Source organism: Camponotus floridanus, unplaced genomic scaffold (assembly GCF_003227725.1).
Source record: "Camponotus floridanus strain SB8 unplaced genomic scaffold, Cflo_v7.5 scaffold6, whole genome shotgun sequence".
NCBI lineage: Eukaryota > Metazoa > Arthropoda > Insecta > Hymenoptera > Formicidae > Camponotus > Camponotus floridanus.
The window spans coordinates 3,632,106-3,655,644 of NW_020229769.1; the positions used below are offsets into that span (position 1 = coordinate 3,632,106).

General features: G+C 37.5%; 1 protein-coding gene across 4 annotated transcripts in view; it reads left to right on the forward strand.

Annotated features, from left to right (window-relative positions):
* LOC105247786 (protein outspread) overlaps window positions 1-23,539 on the forward strand; it is a 175,182-nt gene that overhangs the window by 43,958 nt on the left and 107,685 nt on the right. For all 4 annotated transcript variants that reach the window (XM_011252161.3, XM_011252157.3, XM_011252160.3 and 1 more), the window contains exon 2: window positions 6,180-6,260. In XM_011252161.3, coding sequence (XP_011250463.1) covers window positions 6,180-6,260 — 81 coding nt within the window. The remainder of the gene's footprint in view (window positions 1-6,179; window positions 6,261-23,539) is intronic.

Below are 23,539 nucleotides of genomic sequence, written 5' to 3' on the forward strand. Positions count from 1 at the left end.
TATCTTTAAATGGAGAGGAAAGAGAGGATGAAACGATGTATTTCCGATGGAATCGATGTTACATCGTCGCGGTATCGATCGTTTCGCTTGATAAATTTCCTGTACAATAATGCGTAAAGAGAAAGAGGGAGGAAAGAGAAGAGAAACCTTAGAATCATATCCGCCGACTATATAGACCGAGACGCGTGAAACGACGTGATACGAGAAGACACGTTCATCCTGTCAAGTGACGTGCGTGCGTGTTTGTTTGTCCTGTCCTTCAAACAGCGTTTTTCCACAGCGGGGCGCACGTCGTTATCGTGAAAGTGCGTGCAATCGTGCGACGATAATCACGCGACGCCTTGACGTAGAAAACGTGTCGATAATGCCCAATGTCGAGTGGAAATGATCGATGCAGGGGAAACGGAGAAAACTCTGCATCATGTTCAGGAAAAGTAAGCGTTTCGAGAAATCGATGATATCGATTTTTTTTTGCAAGAATGGAACAGGACAGAGAGAGATGTTTACGACGCACACATCGTTTCCTTTAGATAATATCTTGGATATTATAAATAATTAAAATACTTAGAATTTAATGCAATTAAATTAAAAAAGTGGATTAAAAAAAATATATAAAGTAAAAGGAAAAATGTTATATAAAGATACGAAGATGTTGTCTAGAAGAGATAAGGCAAAGTTTAACTAGAACTTTTCTGTGATTATGAATATCAGTTAATTAAGTTCATTCAAAAAGCTCTCTCTTAGAGATGTTTACAACACACACATCATTTCCTTTAGATAATATTTTCGATATTAAATAATTAAAATACTCAGAATTTAATGCAATTAAAGTAGATTAAAAATAAAAATATAAAATAAAAAGAAAAATGTTATATAATGATACGAGAATGTTATCTAGAAGAGATAAGGTAAAGTACAGCTATAGAGCTTTTCTGTGATAAACAACAGTTAATTAATTTATCGAAAAAGTTCCCTCTTTTCTTTATGAGTTTATTAATTGTTTACTTTTATAGCGAATTAGAGAAATAGATTTACACGTTTCTGCTTTATTTTTTCTTCGATTTTATTTTTTTTCGACTTCACGCGAATTTTTTCTCTATCGAGAATTACGCGTACGCAGTATCGCCGACTTGCGTGAATGTTGAACGAATAATTAAGAGAACGGGGATTTGCGTGCGAATGCTGGTAAAAGCGTATTTTTTCGATCGATTTGCGATATCGCGCGTGAGGCAAAAAATAGACTCTCGTTATCGAAGTCGCGTGTATCGCAATTAAAGGTGTTTCGATTGGCGAATAGAGGCAGGATGTTCTTTCGAACTTCTCGAATACCCCCCGCCCCTCACCCCCTCCTCTCTCTCTCTCTTTCTCTCTCTCTCTCTCTCTCTCTCTCCCTCTCTCCCTCTCTCTCTCTCTCTATCCTCCTACGATCGGCAGATCGCATCGTGCGATAACTGTCGAGATGGGGACGGGTTTCCAGTACACACGGGGATTCGTTCGATCCACGGGCACCGGATGTGGGATATGCTGGCGACGAGACGCGTGGGATTCCTCTCCGCCGCGGTAGACGACCGGACGACGAGGGAACTTTCCCACTGAGTGGAGAACGAAGTTTTCGGAAGACTATCGGGTCTGAAAAATTACGGCAATCCCTAACGAGGCTCTCTCTCTTTTTTCAGATGTCGAAAATTATTTAATTAGATTGGTGGAATAAAAAAATGCATGCTTCGAGTCTTCCTTTCAAGATCTACGTACGTTAAATGTTTCATTCTTTTTATTTTAAAATCAATGGGACAAAATTACGCACGTACATTTTTGTAAAAACTTGTAACATTATGTGCCTCATATTTCTGGTTTTATTAGAGAAAACTCGTTTTTATGTCGCAGCGAAATACATACGTATCAATGTAATTTCTATTTTCGAATTTACCGATCTCTTCGTTTTGTTTTATTTTACACGAACGATTATAATTATAGTCGGGGAGAACTAGTTTAGTTTCTAATTAGTGAAGATCACAGGCATAAGTAGAAATTTATTACTTTCTAGTTATATCAATTTATAATCCGTTAAAAGTCTGTGGAAAGAGAGTCTCGGGAAATGGCGGGGGATTTTTCAATTCTATTCGCGTGGCGATTTTAATATTTCCGGGAACGAGGAGGGAGGACAAGTTCTCAAGGGTCGTATTCAAGGAAACATACATTTCCGGCAGAAATCCCATAGCCACTGCCTACGAGCGATGCTTTCCGCATTTCAAGTCCGCGAAAGAATCAAATGCCACGCACGGCGGCGGCGAATTAATGCTCGCAACGGGATCTTCTTATTGGGCAGGCATCGCTCGCGACACGCTCTGTTTGGCTAACGAGGCGGCGGACGTGGCAGCGGACCTTTAATTGCTTTAATAAAGTATAGCTCGGAGCGCCGCTTGCAATTCTCGTCTCGGAGAGGCCGAGGAGAAACACGAGAACGCGGCACCTACGTCGCCGTTAGTAACGCGACGTGGAGGCACGTTTACGTCTCGGCCTTATTAGATATTAGAGGCGTAGCGGGACCCAGGCGGGATCTAGGTCGCGTCGTTTGGAGCTTAAGGACTGGCAAGGACTCCGGTCCGCGAAGCGTGCCAAGGACGACCAGAAGGAAGCGGTCCACCCGAGCCGACTCGCTGTCCAATTATTGTCAATTGTGAGACAAGTGTCTCCGATTGCATAACGTCGCGATAGGCGCATTCGAGTCGAGAAAGAGAGAAGGAGAGAGAACACTCTTGAATTATCCTTAATGAACCGTTTGAAGAAGTACGATGTTTTTACCGAGCGTGAAAAAATCCGATGATTGCCATGACAGATCCGAGTTGTTGAAAACCGCATCGCGAATTAGCGTGATAAATGGTAATGCGGGTACAATTTCCGTATCTTGAAATTAATAGCGTAAACTGTGTTCTCCCTTTTAACTACAGATTTATTGCCTAGATTATACGCTTAGATTGAACAAGTGATTTGAATCGAATTTTATGAAGATATCATTTTCACCCAAATGTAATTTATTAGAATTATCAATATTTTAATTACTACACAGAGAAAAATATCATTCTACTGCCAAGAAAAGCGATTACTTTATTTTTCTTTTTTTAAGTAATAGTTTTCTTCAACAAAGAATATATTCTTGAAAATAGTCTTAAAATATACTCGTCACAAGTGTTAGAAAATCTCATTATTATGTACTCAAAAGAAGAATTTATTTTCTCTTCAAGAATATTGTAAAGTTGTATCAAAGAAAAATCAAACTTACTTTACGTCAACTCTTGTAGCAAGCAAATCAAATTTTTGTTTTAATTTAATATTCTTGATCAAAATACTGCACTTACTAAAATTCAGAATATATAGTATTCAATTAAATTTAATGCTTGTGATGAACTTATGATATATTTGCGGATATACAAACTTATGATATACTTAAAATAAATAATATTTACTTGAATACAGTATACATTTTTCTCTGTGTATATTGAAAAAGCGTGTTTCTTCAATTTTACCTGGTGATTGCGGGAAATTTCATTCATTCATACTTTAAAACTTTATTCGTGAAAAAATTACAAAATTACAAAAAAATTGCGTTAGCTTACTTATATTGAATGGTCTTCGTAGGATATTATTTCATATAATGATATCTTATCGATGTATTTTAATGACTGACGATACGCTATAATAGGATGGTTTATGGTTCGCTACATTCGTGCTGTCAGTACATGACAATCAACACGCCGGAAGTTAATTGTGAATGTGCGACGAGCGACAGGAAATCGTGCAAACCGGACGGAAAGCGGTTAAACAGAGCGTACTCCGGGTTCATCGGGATCGATTCAGTCGACGCGAAAACGTGGAATTTTATCGATGATTCGCAAAATATCTCGCGTTATTAATGTACCAATCATTAGGCGACTTTCGATTAGCCTTGCGCTTTTCAGCAAATATTTTTTCGATATAAGCAACAGTGATCACGGTCGACGAGATAACTGGACCGTGAATCCGGCGTTTGACATTCTTATACATGAAATAGCATAGAAAGTTTCTCTGGCTTTTATTTACTTGTGATATTTGCGAATCGAGAAGATCCGTTTAGTCGCGTTTCACGGACATTTTTTCCAACTTTCTTAGATGAAGTATTTAATCCAAGAATGAAAGATATTTCTGCAATAATTTTTTTTTTTATTTTAATTTAATTTTAATTTAATTTTATTTGAATTTTATTTTATTTTATTTTAAAATCAAATTTATTTCTTATTTTAATTTTAAAATCATGTCTCACGTAAAATCAATATAAAAAATATGCTTCCAGAGTTTTGAATCTTATCAAGCAGAATCGCTTCGTATCTAACCAGCTATTTATTTTACTTTGATATGGAAATCATCTAGATAAGCGATTCGATTTTTTTCAAGAGTTTTATGTACATTGAAAATTAAGTTGTACTCCCTCTTCTCTTCTAATCACACATGTTCTCCTTCATCTATGCGCTTGTTTATCTCGCGTACGATGATCCGGGCTCGCTCGTTCGTTGACTTCGGCATGTGTTTGCTGTTTAGATATCGAGTGTTTTTGTCGCGGATGCCCGACGCTCTCTTTCGTTTCATCCGTACAACGAAGCGCCATAATTTTCCCGAAGGGGAGAGACCGCGGAACGCCTCTCGTAGAGCAGCTTGCCTTTATTTCTCCATAAAGCCGAGCGAATTCTCGTTCTTGCCGCGATCCTTTCGCGAGAGATGATCGCATCGTTTCGAGATTGCCGCGCAATGGGAGACGACGTATTACTTCTTCGCACGAGAGAGCGGCCTTTTTGCCAGTTTGGCCACGCCGGCCATGCCGCTTCATCGCGTAACCGCGGCGCGATGACCATTATCTACGGTATTATCTCCTACGAGGTTATAACGAGTGTCAAATTATTGCGCACTGATTGCCGCACGTAAGCGCGCGAGTGCGACTTCGCACGTCGGATAAGCCTTTGAACGCTCCAGAAAGACGTAGATTTATTTAAGTTGATGTTGCGCTCGTTACACTCTAGTTGCAACTTTACGCAATTGTACGATGGCATTTTATTAGATTAAGCGCATCAGATATGAATTTGATTGCTAGCGGATATATAGTAATTTTTCGAGAACAGAAGCTAATAATTTTTTCCAATGCGGACGCACCTTAGTAAACTGTGAAAAGTTTTAGAACTTTCTGTTTTAATAAGTCATTTTTAATCAAACTGTCTACGAGATTTTCATCTCATATTTATTAGGGTGAAACGTTTTCGGAAAGTTTGCGAATAATGCGGTAATTTTTGTGGTTGATGATCAGTAAACTCATTACACTTGATAAATGTCTAATGCTTTAAGATTCTTTAGAGAGTTTACTGTCGTTTCTTCTTGATTCTTTTTTTATCTCTTTATTTCATTCTATTTCTGGCATAATTTTCAGACATATATCGTACTTTTTTATCTTAGAAAATTGTTATATATATTATTCCCTCCATCAATTTTTTCAATTAGGAAATTTTTGATCAATTTGAAATCAATTATTCTCTCTAAATTATTAACATATATTTTTCCGTTTAAGGATGTTTTGTATCTATTTTCAAAATATTGAGAATTTAATGGAAATTGTACAGAATGTCCTTACGTATGTTTAGAATCTTCAGTACAATTTTTAAATTGATTCACTAAAGCGTTCACGAGTTATAAGGATTTTAATTTGCACCGAATTAACATGTGTTCTTATAGGAAACATATAACCACGTCGATTCAAATGACAAAAACACATGGAAATAATATTCAGAATTTGTTGAAAATTTGCAAAAGTTTAGATACAGAGAAAATATTTGGTCAAATAATATTATACAAGTATTAACTGGTTAAAAAGATATTAAATATAATTCAATGAAGTTAGCTATATATCTGTCACAAGGCGAAATTCTCTGCCAAAAGTTAATCATTTCGATTAACAAAATTTGGAATATTTCAATAAAAATGTAATAAATATTAAGAAATACATCTCAGCTAAGAAAATTGTAATATTCCACACAATTTCTCTTACTCAAAATACTACGTTTTGTACATACAAAACATCCTTAAAAATCAATTTCAAGCTATCTTATAAAACAATAATATATAACCAAATATATTTATAAATCAATTGTTTCTTGTTTCAGGCTACAAGGAAGATTTCCAAATGTGGATACCTGTTCGTCGCGCCTGGATGGGACTTTTCAAACCCCCTGAACCGGACAAAAGTGAGTTTTTCTTCATCCTTTGACTAAGAAAGACTATCTTTTTTCAATTTATAGACGTTCATTGAATTACACGATAGGGGCAGTAGAAAAAATTGTTGATTGCCGGATCGCGCCGCGATCGATTCCATCGATCACTTCCGTTTTGATGCTCAGGGCTACACTATCGGCCGATCGCGTCTATCGATCGCGGGAGATCGCGCCGCGAGATGTAGATCGAGCCGCGCAATTTGCTCATTATCGAGAAAGTGAGGATAAGCGGGATTGCCATTTCTTCTCCTGGTGATATCCTTAGCTCGCCGGAAAGACCCGCGCGATACGTTTTTTTCACGGTCTTGTGATGAGATTCGCGCACGCGGTTCGCACCGCGAAAACGTGACTACGAGAAACACGTATATAAACGAAGTTGTTCCGGCTTTATTTTACATTTATGGCGGCGCGTGCACGCGCGCACGAATGTTGTTCCTTTCTAAACTTTCTCCGACGTGAAACGGTCGTTAACACTTTATATGAATACGCTTTTTTTTTTTTTCATTTCGACCTATCGGTCGCGCTGGTGAATCGCAATTTTTCCGAAGACGTTTTCGACGTTAGTCGCGGTTGGATTCGCCAAGAGATGCAGAAAGACGAATGCCGGCTCGTCAAGGTGTCGGTTGTATGATTTATGCCCGTTTAATGAGACCGCCGATAAACAGTTTCCTTCGGCCGTTGCAATTTTCTCTGTCAAAGATCGTCGCGACATGTGCTATTTGATTGACGTGTCGAGAATCCGGGGACAGTACCGTTAATTGAAAACGTGATGTCGAGGGGAATGATTGACCTTAAGGTAAAAATTATAATAATTCATAGAGTCGCTAACGTTGTTACATACGGTAACCTTTAAAAACAACCGGTGAGGTTCTGATTATAATACGTATAGAAGAGAGATTGCTTATTAATTAAGAAAAAGTGACGGTGCCGCGATATTCTTGAATTATGGAAGGAAATGTCAAGCGAGATATATTGTTGAATCGTTGCTATCAAAGATCAACAATAACCTTTAGTTGTTGCGAAGCTGCGTTTGTTTATCACCGTATTACGAGAGTTTCGTATAATTTTTTTTCTTTAGAAAATATTGCATGTAATTATCATCAATAGTATATATTTATGAATTAAATTATTCGCGGGTAAATGCCAAGGAACGTAATTTCCTCGCGCGTTTGACGTTGATGTCTCGAAAGAGTGAGTGTATTCTTGATTATAGATTAGAGATTCTTACAAGATCGATAATTATCGACATGTATCGAGAGTATTCGTACCGCTTGCGAGACGCGTGAGTAGAAAGCGGTCTTATGGTGACCGTCTCTGGCCTTGATCTTGGTCTCTCGCTCGCTAATCTCACGTGTGATGTTCCATGACAGGCCGACCGCTTCGATTTTTATTACGATTTTTCAATTTATCCCTAATCAAGAGCGCTTTCACGGAGTATCCGATAGCGATTCTCTCCGACGAAAGCAAAGTTTCATTCGCGCGTTGTAACTTTATTTTTTATTATTTTATAATTTTATAATTTCTTTATTTTTCGTTATTTTATAATTTTATAATTTTTTATTATTTTATTATTTTATAATTTTTTATTATTTTATAATTTTATTATTTTTTAATTTTTCATTATTTTATAATTATGGTCATGTTTTTTATTCTGCATATACTGTTAGTTTGACATTTGTTTCCCACGATGCGAGTCTCTTTGCAGTGTAGTATTTGTGCATTCTTAATTCTTAAAAAACTTGAGGGCAGCGATAAACGTTTTCTATCATTAACTGGTACTTCGAGCTTCTGCATAAACCGCGCTTGTCATAAAAAGAGGAAGTTATTCGGTGAATGACTTCTCGGAGACCGTCTCGATTCCCTGCGACTATCTCGGTTAACTGTCGTCTCCGCGGTCGAAGGTATCATCGGGAGATTACGTGGACCGCGACGCGAATCCGTAAATCTCGGTCGTTGTGCTGCGGAGAAAGTGAATAATTAGAAGCCGCTTTAAGAACGTCTTAAAGGTCTGGGAGCCCGAGCAACGCAGCGGTGCGTAACAGTCATTAATGCGTGGTTACCGACTCTTTAATTAAGTGGACCCCGCTAATTCGTAAACGAGGGTTTTCTCTCGTCCTCCCACTCGAGGACACGTTTCATTACCACGTTCAACAGTTTATTAAGCATTTCGACATTGTATCGATTAACATTATTTTATCGTCCGACACTGGTACTCGAGAGACTCGGATTCTTGAAAGATTGTTACTTAATATCTTATCGCATTCCTATCCTATCGGATTCTCTGCTCTTCGATGCACAAATATTCACATCGGTTGGCAAACGTTCTATTTATGATTTTTTGTTTCATAGGTTTAGATCTGTCATTATTTTCATATCAAAGATTTATAATTAACCTCGGCTAACTTTAATATAAAAATCTGAATTTTTTCGGAAATATTAATATCTACCTAAATTTATCTATCTCAAAAATACAAATCTAACAAAAAATACTATGAATTGTGTTAAATATATATATTTTTTATTTATTTATCGTTCATATTTAATTGAAATTTAATAGAATTGTCCATGACGTTTGATCAAAATACTCGCAATTTACGTTTTATTTGATCAACTAGATAAGTTTGCGTTATTTGTCTATTTGATATATCGTTTTTATCGAACCGATCGTGATCGTCACGATAAGAGAATTCCCGGATTTGTTTGCGATTGATGGAAATTGAACGGTGCATAGTCGGTCCGTTTGCTTGGTATTTCGCACGTTTCAAATTTCACGATGGAATCATAATACAACTCATCGCAATATAATAAAGCGACGCCTCTATTTTCACTCCGGTAGTACCTCGAGGCACATCGAAGAGAAGTCGAATAGTGGTAGGAATCTCTCATAGGTCGTGAGATCGAAGAGGATCGATGGATCTCCATTGCAATATTGCGGTTAGAGAAATACTTTCGCGAGCATGCGACTATTTGTGCGGCTGAAAATTACATTTATTCCATTCTCCTCTCGATTTCCCTCCGAAGTTGAAAGTCTTTCCTTGTTTAAAAAAGAAGGGGATACTTAATTTTTATTCAGACGAATTTCACACATACAATCGAAATGTATATAATGATGGGATATTTTATAGATCGGTTAAAGAGCATTTTAGCATCTGTTTCTTTTATCTGTTATCTACCAAAGGAGAGAACTCAATTTGCAATATTAATTCCCAGCAGGCATCGTAAATTCTGTTAAGCTTTTTTTGATGTCATGTACAGTTTATATAATTTCATTTAAAGAGATCTTATACGGAAAAAATTAACAGGATTAAAAAAATTCACAAGAAAATAATTTTTTAATTGTATAATCTTATGAGATTGATATAACTGCATTTTTTAAACAATATTTTTTTATATCGTAATGCTGAGAATTAATATATATGTATACGTGTGAATTCTCAGTACTGGGATTTAACAAACCGTTGCACTTTGAATGCACAGTAAAAGCGCGAAAAAAATGGAAAACAATGAAAATCATTCGAAACTATCGCTAGAGTAAACGCGTCATTGCAAGATGACGTACTTACATGCGACAGTAAAACGCTCCGTTTCACATTCACGATGTGTTTGCGTCGTTTTAACGACACCGTAAAACGATAAAGGTGCAACAACTCTGGCCATAACGCGCGGGCACTTCTTTTATCGCGCAAAAGTATCGGTGAAAATAAACAACCTTCATATTACTCGTAAAAAGGTGAACTCTATCAGCCAACCGTGGTTATTGCTTCTTCGTGGTTCTTGTTACGCAAAGAGATTGCACGGTAACTTTGCCAAAGGAGCGCAAAATAATCCGCGATATGTAAATAATGTAAACAGGCCGAGGCACGTATGTCGTGTTGCTGAAAATGCACACGGATTAATTTTAACGGAACGCGAACATGCGCCAATTGATAACAGCTATAATCAAAGTGACAGCGAAAGATAATACAACGACGGCCAATTCGGTGAATTGCTCCAATAATTAAATCAATCGCGATATTATTTTTCTTACAGAGATATTTTTTTTTATAGACGAGTCCCTCGACTTCGATTAATTTATGGATTCGGTAATAACCGATAGCTTATGAGGCAGAAATTTATTTGCAACGCATCCGTTGTGCACAGTCAGCTAATATTGATGTCGTATTTATGTCGCCACAGCGTTTTACACATGTTTCGTTAGCTTTTACGCAAAACAATACGCGTACGTTACGCAACAATTCGCTTCCGCGACACGATTTATTCGTAATTTTATCGTATAAATATCGTATAATAAGCGCTATTATCGTCGTGAATAAGAAAGCGATGCTTTCTTTCAAGAATATCCTCCCGTTTTTCCTTGTACGTTCTATTGTCCCGATAGATACATATTCATGAAGTGACGACGCTTTGTTGCATAATCCATGTGTATTTTGTTGCGACACACCTATGACACCTGCTCGTTGTCACATTTGGCGCTAATCTGAAAGGTAAACACTCTTATCGCACAGAAAAGGCACGGAGAACTCGTGTCTTTTCGTTCTCGCGTTGACTGACTTCATTCTCGAGTGTTCATTGAAAGCAAAACGTCATATCTATTTTTTTATCGCGCAATTGTAAGAAACATATATCGTCTCAGCGTGTTAAGTCAAATTTATAGGAATTGCCTTGGAATCAATTCCGATTTTCCGTACTTTTCGTATATATATAAAACAAAATGTCAGCGATTTCATAAAAAATATTTGATAATAAATTGCATGACGGATTTCAAGTTAATATGAAATATTGATAAGATGTGTGTGTGTGCGTGTTAAGAGTGGAGAAAAAAAATTTTCTCTGAAATATTTATCGAAGAAAAACGCAACTCGAGATTTGTCAAAGCATTCGTCGCAAAAGTATTTTATGACATCAGCGAGGTATTCTGTATATAAGCGATAAAACGCAATATGACACGCGTCAAAATAATATAACTCGATAAAATATCATTGATAAGAATTGTCAGTCGGAACGTCAAACTAGTCGAGCGATTCTTCGGGACAATAATGATATCTTACCTCGCAAAAAAAAATAAATTCAATTACGAACGATCGAGCCTAATTCCAGCACGTCACACTTACATCGCCCTCCTTTATCTAATTAATGCGGCTCACCTCGATTCATCGCGCTCGCCGCGAACGAGACTATCGGGATCCAGGGAATTCGCGAGATATTTTCCCAACGATGAGCGAGATGCAGATGGGACGATGAAACTAGCGCGCGGCGCATTCTAATGAATGGCAGAGGAAGCGCGAAAAAAGATCGAGGTCGGATGCGCGCGCGAAACATTCCCAGTGTCGCAGATTTACATTGTACGCACGGCGCGTTTCCTTTCAATGTTTTTCTTTTCGGTCCCGCTGCGAAAGTGTGTAAGTTGTTGCTCGCATTATTTCCAACATTCCTGACATGTGTACGTTCCACGGTCTCAAAGATCGGCCGGCGTTAAGGTGCGCCGCGTATCACGTCTCGCACGATGAACGAGCCTCGTAAATCGCGACGTTAATCACAGCCGCACGAAATTGTTTACACGGCGTTTCTAATGGACGTTTAACGACTCCATTCCGCGATTACATTTGTCGGAGCCGAGAATGAGAAATTAATTCTTCACCACGCATCAAAAGCGAAAAAACTCGCGTTTGATAAAAATGTACACTGAGAAAAAAATCTGATTGCATTAATTAGAATTCCGGTAGATTCAATCAGTATGTCTGTTGGAAAATGGACGAATCAGAATTCTTGTAGGAATTACCAGATGAATCTGATTAATTCCTTCCTGTTGAATTTACCAAATTTTCTGGTTAATAATATTAGACTCGCCAGTCGTCTAAAATTTTTTCCATCTAATCTTAAAAAAATTTGTTTAATATTTTGAATTTCAACAAGATTATTGGATAAATTCAATCCAGATTATTGAATAAATTATTTTAAATTCAGTTTGTTAGAAATTAAACTGATAAACACTGATGCAAGAAGAGGATGCAGCTCAAACACACACAATCAGAGAGCTAGCGTCCTCTTTCTGGCACTACTACTCGTAAGAGAAAAAAAATATTCTTTGAATTTAACGTTAATACTGGTTTTTTATATACATCTCATGGCAAATATTTAATACGAGTTAAATTAAGAGGCAAGCAAAGAAATTAATGTAACAAGAAATTTTATAGATGCAACCAGAAAATACTAAGCAAATCCTTATAGTAAAATCTATTAAACGTTCTAGTTATAAAAAATCGAGTTTTATCATGATAACTAGAAATTCTTGTTTGATTTAACCAAAATATCTTCAATCATATACGTCTTGTTGATACAATCAAGCGATTTTTCTCAATGTAGACACACGAAACATATATCAACAATTAAATTTTTATTGATCAGAAACCATTGATAAAAATCGCGAGTTTTAATTGAACTACCTGTAATCTTGTTTTTTCATTATTTTTTGGAGATTATTTGCTCCGAGAGAAAAAATTGAATAGCACTGGAGGAATAATTTACGACTTTAATTAATTAGATTGTTAAAATTTTATCCGCGCGATTTGATACAGTTTTATTATTTCGTTACGACAGAGTAGAATTTATTTCCGATGCGCGTTTCCGCGCGATAAAACAATTTAATCGGGCGCATTCGCGTTTCTATGCGCAGTCTTAATGAGCATGTTCCTGCTTGCAACGATGCAGTCGTCGCGTCGACCTGCACGCGGCTTAAGGCTGCAAAATGCATTTGCTTACAGCTGGCTCACGTACGTTCATATAAAACATCGCATTATTCGCGAGTTATGCCCCGTATGCACGTCGATGCTTCTCTTTTTTCGCTCTTCCCCCTCTTTGCGCTGCCTCTTAAGGCCTTCGAGCAGCCCTTAGCGCACACATGCGCGCCGTCGCCCTTTGCTTTCCTTTTTTCCACCGCGACGAATGCAAATGTATCTTCGATCCATCCAAATCCGACGAAATATATCAGACGCGCGATTTTTGTAAGTGAAAAAAGAAAAAATTGCGACCGATCGGGATTGCAATAAACGGCCCTCAGGAATCCGATGATATATAATAAGCCGAAATATATTTTCGCCTCTGTGAATCGCGCTTACCATCTGCTCCGACTTGCAAAAGTCCGCGACTCACTGTCGTTTCATCGCGCGGTGCTTTGCAACGTTTACGAGCGACGTATATCAGCGGTTTTCAACGCACCGCGCCTGCATCTCGGAAATGTTACTTATAGGAGGATTAGTTGCAGTAGTTATGGCGTTAGCCCCCAGCCTCGGAGCTTTTTCCTACATTCGCGCTGCAACTGGATGACTTTGAATGGGACACCCGGAGAATCTCGGTAACTAGAATTTAGTAAAGCGCAACTGATTCTCGATTCTACGATTACAATTGACGAGAAAGCAAGTGAACGTGATTGCGCGAAATTGCCACGTGAATCTCTCACGTACGAGGTATCTCTCGATCGAGAAAAATTGATGAAACGTTTATGAAATCGAAGATCATCCGCGACGAACTCGCATTCGCCTCGCTTTCCATCAAAGATAGGTGGAAAGAAAAACGTTTGTACGCCACATTTGTTTCTTTGAATGCGTTTTTCAAGTGCGATTTATATACTACATCAATTGTATTATGTTAGCATTGTAAATATGAAACACATATTCAGAATTCGGATCGTAGAAGCAGGAACTTCTGGGAAACGGATAGAGAGAAAGATCGTAACAATATCGATAAGCAAAGGTTACTGGGCGAATCAATAAATCGCCGTACAATTTAGCATTCGTGATTCTTTATAGCCATTTATCATGCACCTGCATAAATCATATGCGCATGATAAAAAGGCGCCCAAAGACTCGCTCGTTCGGTCTCCCGAGGCTCTTTGTGCGCTCCTTACGCGCGTTTCGAAAGTAGCGAGGCGAGGCGAGGTTCGTAGGGATCGGAAAGCGAAACAAAAGGTCCGGCACGCTTGTCGTGCTAAGCTAATTATCGATAAGGCAATCAATCTCTAGAACGCGCCGCGCTCTGGGTCACTAATGCCAACCTTCGGGCCAAGAGAGAAAGCAGTTTTGATTGGAATCATGTACCATCTGTCCCGCGATATTGCCGATATTAGTGTTGTACGATACGTATAATCTCGCCATTTTTCAACACGTACGTATAATCTTGCGCACACGCGGTATCTCTCGTTACTATGGCATTTTGCATACTTTGACAACCTGAACTTTACGCAAAATCGATTCGCGAAGCTTGTAAAGTAGATGGGGAATTTCCAACTAATTTTATATAATCTATGTACATAAGTGAAATATAAAATTCTGAACGTGTCGGATTAATCAAGGAAAGAAGAATCATAATTATGGCGAATTTTATTTCATTGTCTATTTGAAATCTCGTTTTGTGGAAACGAGATGAAATTCCATGCAAATTTTACAGCGACACATATGTATTAGTCGACGCTTTTTAATCGCGACGCCGATCTCATAAATTATATAGACCTCGATGCGCTTAATATGGATGTCGCTGTCACGAGGCGCCTCGAGAAAGACCGTGTTTAATCAAGTCTTTCATCAAGATTGTGTCAACCGCGAGGTCATCGGTGCCGATACGGGACACCGCCTATGTGTTTAAAGTCGACGTTACAATCTTGTGGAACTCGTTAAAACGCCTCAGTTTGGCGTAACCAAAGTACCCGCCGCCGTGTACACGAGTATGTCGTGACTTCATCGTCTAGCACCTCAGAACTGTCTATTGTTCTATGAATAGAGCTCCGTTCCTTCCTAGCATTTTCGCTACACTTCGTCAATCTCTCACCGTTTTATACCGGAATGACTAAAATACATTAAATATGTCCACTGAAATTGGAATATAGAAATTTTAAAGCAGAAATTTTTCTTACATTAGGCTATTAATATATCGAAATGAAATATTCTTTATTCTCGAATAATCTCTTTATCTGGCTTAAAATTATAAAAATAATATAATTATTATAAAAATAATTATATTATAAAAATAATATATTATTATAAAAATATTATTATAAAAATAATTCTAAAAATAATTCAAAATAATCTTATTATAAAAATAATTTCATCTTTTGACAATAAGGAAGAACGATCATATCTTGTCGTTTGTTTAATGCAAACATTTTATGTTTTTTTGTCAATTTTCTTCAAATCAAAATGACACTTTCTTGAATAACAATGAAATTAACATAACAGGAGATGATCGAAAACTTATTGTATACGAAAATCGTATCTTAAGAAAAAAATCTTAAGAAAGATATCATACGTTAATATCATACGTTTACAGCCGAGTATTTTTCATTGTTCGGTATATTTGCGTCATAAGTCTGCGACAGAATGTTTTCTTTCAATCGTTTCTTCCATTTGTCTGCGGATTTCTGTTTGAAACGGAACAATAACAAGAAGGAGAAGAGAAGCGGAAAGAACGCACGCAAAGTTACGCAAGCGGTTGCTCTTCGACTGCCCCGCGCGTTACGCATCGACGAAGAAAAATGAAGCGAGTCAGCTTTGAAGAACCGTTCTGTTTTTTATATCGTACCGCGTCAGCTTGTTGCAAAAAAAGGTACAGTGCATCTGTAGTACAACCGGGAATATTTTCTTTGTCGGGAGACGTGAAATTAGGCATTACGTAACATGACAGCGGGTCTTTTCATTTTTTTCATATAACATTTTTTTAACAAAAATAACATTTTATAATTAATTTACATATAATATTTTTCTTTTAATAGAGGGAAAAATTACAGCAAGAAGCTTAATATTTAGAGAAATATTATTTATTTCTGTCTTTACAAAGTTTCCTGTACAAGCTGTTTGTCTATTATATAAAAATGTTACAATTTCCATTTAATAAGAAAAAGTTTGATATCTGTTAACCATATAAAGAAATCTGATTTCACTGAGAGAATCGAGGAAGTCGATTCCTTCTAAATTGGTGTGGCGAGTTTCTCGCTGTTTAGTTCGATCGGCGATTCGAGTCGAGAGAGAAGGTGGGAAGACGCGGAAGAACACGAAGAAATCTTTGAAACATAGAACAGTGAGTTCATCTCCTCGGTGAATAGTACACTATACTTATTATGCAGCATGCGTGTACATTTAACTTTTACTAACATTTAGCATTTACTTTGTTTAAGGCTTGACCTAAACCGTACGTGAAAATGAAAGCTGACGTTGAAAATTCCAATTAAGTTATTTATTTCTCTAATTTTTTTAAGGAAACAATATTGAATTTTCTTATATCTTGTATATGCATATATATCTTCTTAAATTTGCTAAAAAATTTATGATGGAATTGTTTGAACTTCTTTAAGGATGTTTTGTACGTACAATCCCAGCAAAAAGTAGTTGAAAATCAATATTGACGAATATATCCACTTTTGGTATATTTTGAATATGAGAAATTGTGTGGAATATTGCAATTTGATCTCAGCTACAGTGTAGAGATGTATTTTTTAATTTTTATTGTGTTTTTCCTGAAATATTTCGAATTTTGTTAATCGAAATGATTAACTTTTGGCAGAGAATTTCGCCTTGTGATAGATACATGGCTAACTTCATTGAATTATATTTAATATCTTTTTATCAGTTAGTACTTGTATAATATTATTTGACCAAATATTTCTTCTGTATCTAAACTTTACAAATTTTCAACAAATTCTGAATATTATTTCCATGTGTTTTATCATTTGAATCGTGATTATACGTTTCCCATAAGAACACATGTTAATTCGGTGCGAATTAAAATCCTTATAACTTGTGAACGCTTTAGTGAATCGATTTAAAAATTGTACTGAAGATTCTAAACATACGTAAGGACATTCTGTACAATTTTCATTCAATTCTCAATATTTTGAAAATAGATACAAAACATCCTTAATTAGAAGAAATTGAAATAGTTTCGATCTTCTTTTAATAAATTATAAACATGAAAATATATATATCGTAAATGTATGAACACATTTCGAGCGATTAAGGACGACGAAAGAGGGCAATCACACGGGTTGCCGAGTCTCCCGAGGCATTGCTAGAGAAAAAGGGCGAGAGCTGAGAGCGTGCGAAAGCGATTCCCGCTGCGCGTGGAATTATTGTCCGCGTAGTTTAATCGTCGATAACGAGCGACCGCACGAGACGATACTTATTCTCTCGTCGTATAAGTGTGTGTACGACCGTGGCCGTGGAAAGACAATAAAACGGAATCGACAAGGGAAATGCGGTGTATCTGAGAAAAGAGAGAGACAGAGAGAGAGAAGCCTGGCTTGATAGGCGTAATTGTCCTTCTTCTCGTATTATCAGCGCAGGCCGATCTCACGAGCGGGCGCCGTTTTCCAGCGACGATAATACGTCGTCCTTTTTCGATGCACCGATCGATCGAGGTCTCTCCTGCTCGTTTGCGGATTTACGAACTCAACCGTACGCGAACCGTAAGGAAACCGTTGGAAAGCCTTTCCCGTGAGAGTCGAGAGGATCGAGTCGGACGAGTTCCTCGACCTGCCTCTCGCTCCTCGCGGAATCTCACAGATGCGTAAACGATGCATCGAGAGGAATTTTTTTCTCCGACACGAGGGAAATGGAAACGAAAGCAAACACATAAGCTTTTAGGTACGACTCTGATGCGGTTGCTGCTGCACGTTTCATGATTTAACGTTATAAGAGCTATTATCTCGGTATAATTGGTAAGGTGTGGTTTATATACGTGTCTGTGTGCGTACTTTCTATTAATATAATTGCCCCAAGCTATCCCCATGCAATATAAATTTTGAATTAATATCCTCATCCCGAGGTTAATAATGTACGCATGTAAAACGATTTACTTGTAAGTGTGAAGCTCCGCTATTAGAATAAAATCTCACAGAAAATAATAAACGTGTGTCCTATCAAATATTTCGATAATCCAAAGTTAGCATTCGGCGTTATTTTCCGAATGCTCACCTGTGATTTATAAGCAATTTAATTTTTATTCTCATAAATAAATGCTTTCTTTTTCTTTTTCATTAAGGAAAATATGCTCGTTGCACTTTGTTAAAACTATAGAAAATTTTGCGTGAGATATAAATATTATTTTTAAAGAATCTACATTTTTTTAGGTCGTTTATATGTGAAATAAATTCTTCAATTCTCTCCCCTTGTCTCTTTATCGCTTATCGAGCACTAAGGCAAGGATGAGGACGTCGCCATCGGTGAGAAGAATTGAAACGTGAAATTTCATTTGCTCGCGTTCCTTTCCCCCTCCCCCTTGTTCTGCTAGCCGTGGGACAGCCAGCGTATCCGCGAGGGATCTACGAGAGCAAACACGGTGCGCTAATTAGATTTCCACCTGCCAACCGCGCGGCTCAAGGCGAGCGCACTCGATGTTGCGCAGCGCAAAAAAAAAGCACTGTGCGCGGAAACGGCCGGTTAACCGGCTGTTTGATTTCAGTCGACAGTCACTGATTACGAGCGACGATGAAACCATATGGTGACGATCGAGCGGGTTGCTAGAAACTTGCGGTGGTGGCGACCATCTGCGAGAAGAATTAACGCGTCGATTGGTAACGGCTGATTTTGCTTATGTAATTGGTCGATCCGTTTATTATCGAGAATCACTCAATCAAGTGGAAAGTTCTTCTAATGTAATAATACGGGGGAGAGATTATGAGTGCGAAAGAGGATTGCTTTAATATTAGATAATCACAAATAACAATGCAATATATTTTAACATGAAAAACATTTGAAAATATATAATTTTTTAAGTACTTATTTTCAATTGTTAAATAATATATAGGTTTTTTAAAGAATCTTAATCTTAAATCTTTATCTTGAAAATGGGCGGGGGAGGAGGAAATAGGTGGGAATGATAAAAAAATTTCAAGACTATTTAATGATTATTTAATAAAATATTTATTAATTATTTTAATATTACGATACTACTGATATATATTTGTTTATCATTAATTAAATTATTTATTGATATAATACTTTATACTTGTTAGTATTAAACTTTTTATTATATGACACATTCTGACGAATACTTATAACTTATTTGATTACACAGTTTACAGCTGATATTTAATGCTCGATTGTGAAGATTCCTTTTCTGCGGGAAGGTCTTCAAATAAGAAATGATCAGGTTTTTTCAATACTCACGCCTCGTATACATTATTGAGAATTTATTGCGTGGGATTACACGAGAACGTTTGCTACTTATGACAAAAGCAGGTAGGCAGACAATCGCATGTCATCGAGTGCAAATTAAGATTGGCGGTCTTTACGACATGGAGAACTCGATTTTAAAATTCACTTTCATCACAATCGTTCTCGAGTGATACATCGAGTGTAGCAGTAGAATATTAATGAAGATCAATAGATTAAATTAGAAAAAATATTATGAATAGATTGCACAAAAAATTCTCGTCAGCTTTCATTTGTAATGCCATACATTGAAATAATATATCTCTAATCGTGTGAATCTCACCAAATTAAGCCAGAGATTAATTTCATGTACGTACATCATAACATTTTGGATGAAAGAATATTCAGGAATTATCTTAAAATATTTAATTCATGACGAAAAATCAGGTGCGTGTGTTTTAACGGAGTTAAAACGGTCAAGTCGGACTCGATAAATTGCTCTACTTTTCTAGTTCACGTTGCTCCGCCTCGGAGAGATTTATCTACAGGTATAACTAATCTGCGTCTCAGGTGCTTCCATCGCGCGTCAATGGATTGGCTTCTCGAGACTGCTCGATCGAAGCTCTATTAATGACAAGAGTACATTCGATCGATATTTATCTGATCTAATGCGCCATTCGTGACTGAGTGTATCATGGACAAGTCGATGGCTCGACCAATCCGATTACTCGATCGAACCGAAGATAAAGCGCAGTTATATATCTGTGGCAATGTCATGCAACATGCGCTAATTAGATGTCGATGTTTTATTCCTTAATAACGTAGGGTGTTGCACGGGTATCAATTTTGCAAAATTCCAAATAAAAAGTATACGTTTATTAATAAGATAAATTTCTTACATATATTTATTTCACTTAAGAAAGATTAGAGTTTGATATTAGCGATATAAATAAATATAAATCTTTAAATGCAATTGAGATGCTTCTGGAAAAAAAATGAGACAAATTTTCTGCAAATGAGACACGTCAGAATCATCCATCATCGCCTTCGCATTTAACATGTTGACTGATAAAGAATGATTAAAGTGCCGGACGGTAAAGAAAGCAAACGGCATGTCCGAGGAATCGCGAACAGCGAAATTGAAATATCGAACAAGTACGTGTTGCTGGGCTCGAAATTAATTCGGATCAAGTAACGGTAGAAACTAAGAGGAAGAAGACACTCTTTCCGACAAGCCAATCAATTCACATTTATAACTTCGCGTGCGAGTTTAACGCGATATAGACACGTGTAGGATCCCTAACGAAGCGTAATTAATTTATATCAACTCGTTGCCACGGTTGGGAATATTTATTTCCGTCGCTAACGGATTAAATTCCGGTTGTTACGTAGTGGCGAGGAGAAAACGAACGCGTCGTATACTTGGCACGGAGATTCTTTTCGCTTATTTATCTTTTTTCGCATTTGTTGATCCAGCTGCTCCTAATCCTGTGTGTGTATAGAGTTACTATTCGTGTAACGCGATTACGATCATAATTCATGACTGTCGCGATTGCGTCACCTCTGATACATCATCGGTGAGATGCAGGAAGTTCTCTCGACGCTGCCGTTCTCGTGAATAATTATTCGAATAATGATATTGTGTTTCTTGCAATTTTATAATTTTGCCGTGTACACTGAGAAAAAAATCTGGTTGCATTAATTAGAATTCTGGTAAGAATTACCAGATGAACCTGATTAATTTCTTCCTGTTAAATTTACCAAATTTTCTGGTTAATAATACTAAACTCGCCAGCACCAAGTCGTCTCAAATTTTGTCCATCTAATCTCAAAAGTCTGTTTAATATTTTAAATTTCAACAAGATTATTGGATAAATTCAATCCAGATTATTGAATAAATTATTTTAAATTTAGTTTGTTAGAAATTAAACTGATAAACAGTGATGCAAGAAGAAGATGCAGCTCAAACACACACAATTAGACAGCTAGCGTTCTCTTTCTGGCACTACTGCTCATAAGAGAAAAAAATATACTTTGAATTTAATGTTAATACTAGTACTTTATATACATTTCATAGCAAATATTGAATATGAGTTAAGTTAAGAGTGGCTCACCGCTAGTGGCAAGCAAAAAATTAATGTAACAAGAAATTTTATAGATTCAACCAGAAAATACTAATCAAATCCTTATAGTAAATTCTATTAAACGTTCTAGTTATAAAAAATCGAGTCTTATCACGATAACTAGAAATTCTTGTTTGATTTAACCAAAATGTCTTCAATCATATTCGTCTTGTTGGTACAATCAAACGATTTTTCTTAGTGTACTATTGTGCTTGATAAAATGACCCGCTTGAAAATATAACAGCTCCAATAAAAAATAAATATTACTATGATTTAATTTATAAACCTCTGCGTAAACTTTTTTAGAGAGAAATTTTCGTGTTGGAAAAAAGAAGAGCCTCCTACGGAATATTGTTGAGAACGCTGGCGTGCATAAAAAGATGCGAGCAAAAATAGCTGAAGCGCAAAATTTTCTTTACCTCGACAATCGATGAAATTCGCGATATACATTTTCATGAAGTTAACGAAATCGAATTTCGAGCGCGGCGCTCTTAACCTGGAATGTGAAGGATCGCGAGCGAATCACCGCTCTCCGGGGCTCGTCAAGGTGGTTCGGATGACAGGGACTGAGTCATTCCCTCGATCGGTCGGTCGGTCCAACGACTACATTCCGCTTCGGTGAGATATACGTTTTCGCGAAAAAAAAACGCACTCACCGACGAATATCCTCGGTGAGAGAGCGTGACCGCGAAATTCCGTTGCTCTCGTTTTAATATCGAGCCGCGAAGGACGATGTCGTCTCGTCGTCATCCGTTCTCGAGACATCTTGAATTTTTCAGTCGACCTATAACGCAACGGGAATAACAAGAAGGATCCGGGGTACTATTATCCGCTATTCACCAGGCGTTCCGGGTGCGAGAGGTGATCCTCGAGATCGGTAGGCGAGGTAATCCTCGATATACACCGACTATCAAGTAGTGCTCTCGTTCACGGGCCAAATATGGACTACACCTTGAGTTTGATCGCGTGTCGCCGAGAGGGGGAGAGGGGGAGAGAAGAAGGAAAAAAATCGTAACACGCACGCACACCGCTGTCGCGAATTATGATGTACAGTCGCCTTAGCCGGACGACGTTATTTACTGTGAGTCGTTCTTTTTACCATGCCCCGTGCGCTATAAATAGCGATCTCTCTCGACGACGCTGAATTGCGTAACGCACAAAAAATCACGCCGGAGATTCGCGTGATCGCGCGCGAGGGAGATTAATGCGGAAAAACTTCGATCGTCATTTCGGAGTGAAAATGAGAGGTACCGCGAGTCGAACCTCCTTGAAAAGGTCGCGAGGAGATGCGAGTCGCGACGCTGAGGTTTCACCGGTTTCGCGTAGATGAGGAGAATGATAATGATGAGAGGGGAATAGGAGGAGGGAGGACTTTGCCGAACGGTGAAAGCGATTCTCCACTAATGCTCTTCCTTGCCGAGGACTTTGCTATTCATACGCGTGCTCGAGTCTCGCGGACTTCCGGTCATCTCGGCACCTCGGACGTGTACCTGTCTTTGCGAAAAATTTTAACGGACTTCCATGATCATAAAGAATAGCGTACGTGCTGTGAAACGCGAATCATTACTTGTTTAACAATTGATAATCGTTTTCATTGCGATGAGGGAGGTGAAAATAATGGAATAAATCAATGAGAGAGGAGTAAATTCAGTAATAATTAATAGCGATTTTTTAATGGAAAGTTTATTCGAGAAATCTAACATTTCCAACACTATTTGATAATTTTTCCTTCATCTGTTTAATTGTGTATATGAATACGTAATGCATTTATTCATCGAATTAATCTCGATCAGCCGAGTAATTTCGCGTTCTCTGCAGGACGTTGCATTTCTCGCGCCTTCGTCGCTTATTTGTAAACAGGATCGGAAATTAGGTAGGACAACACAGCCAAGATACATTAGAGAATCCGTTGGAGATTCTGTTGAACGACGAGAGCCGCAGGTTGTAATCGTGATCCTTTGAGGCGGTCTTATCTGTATAACTGTACCTCGTT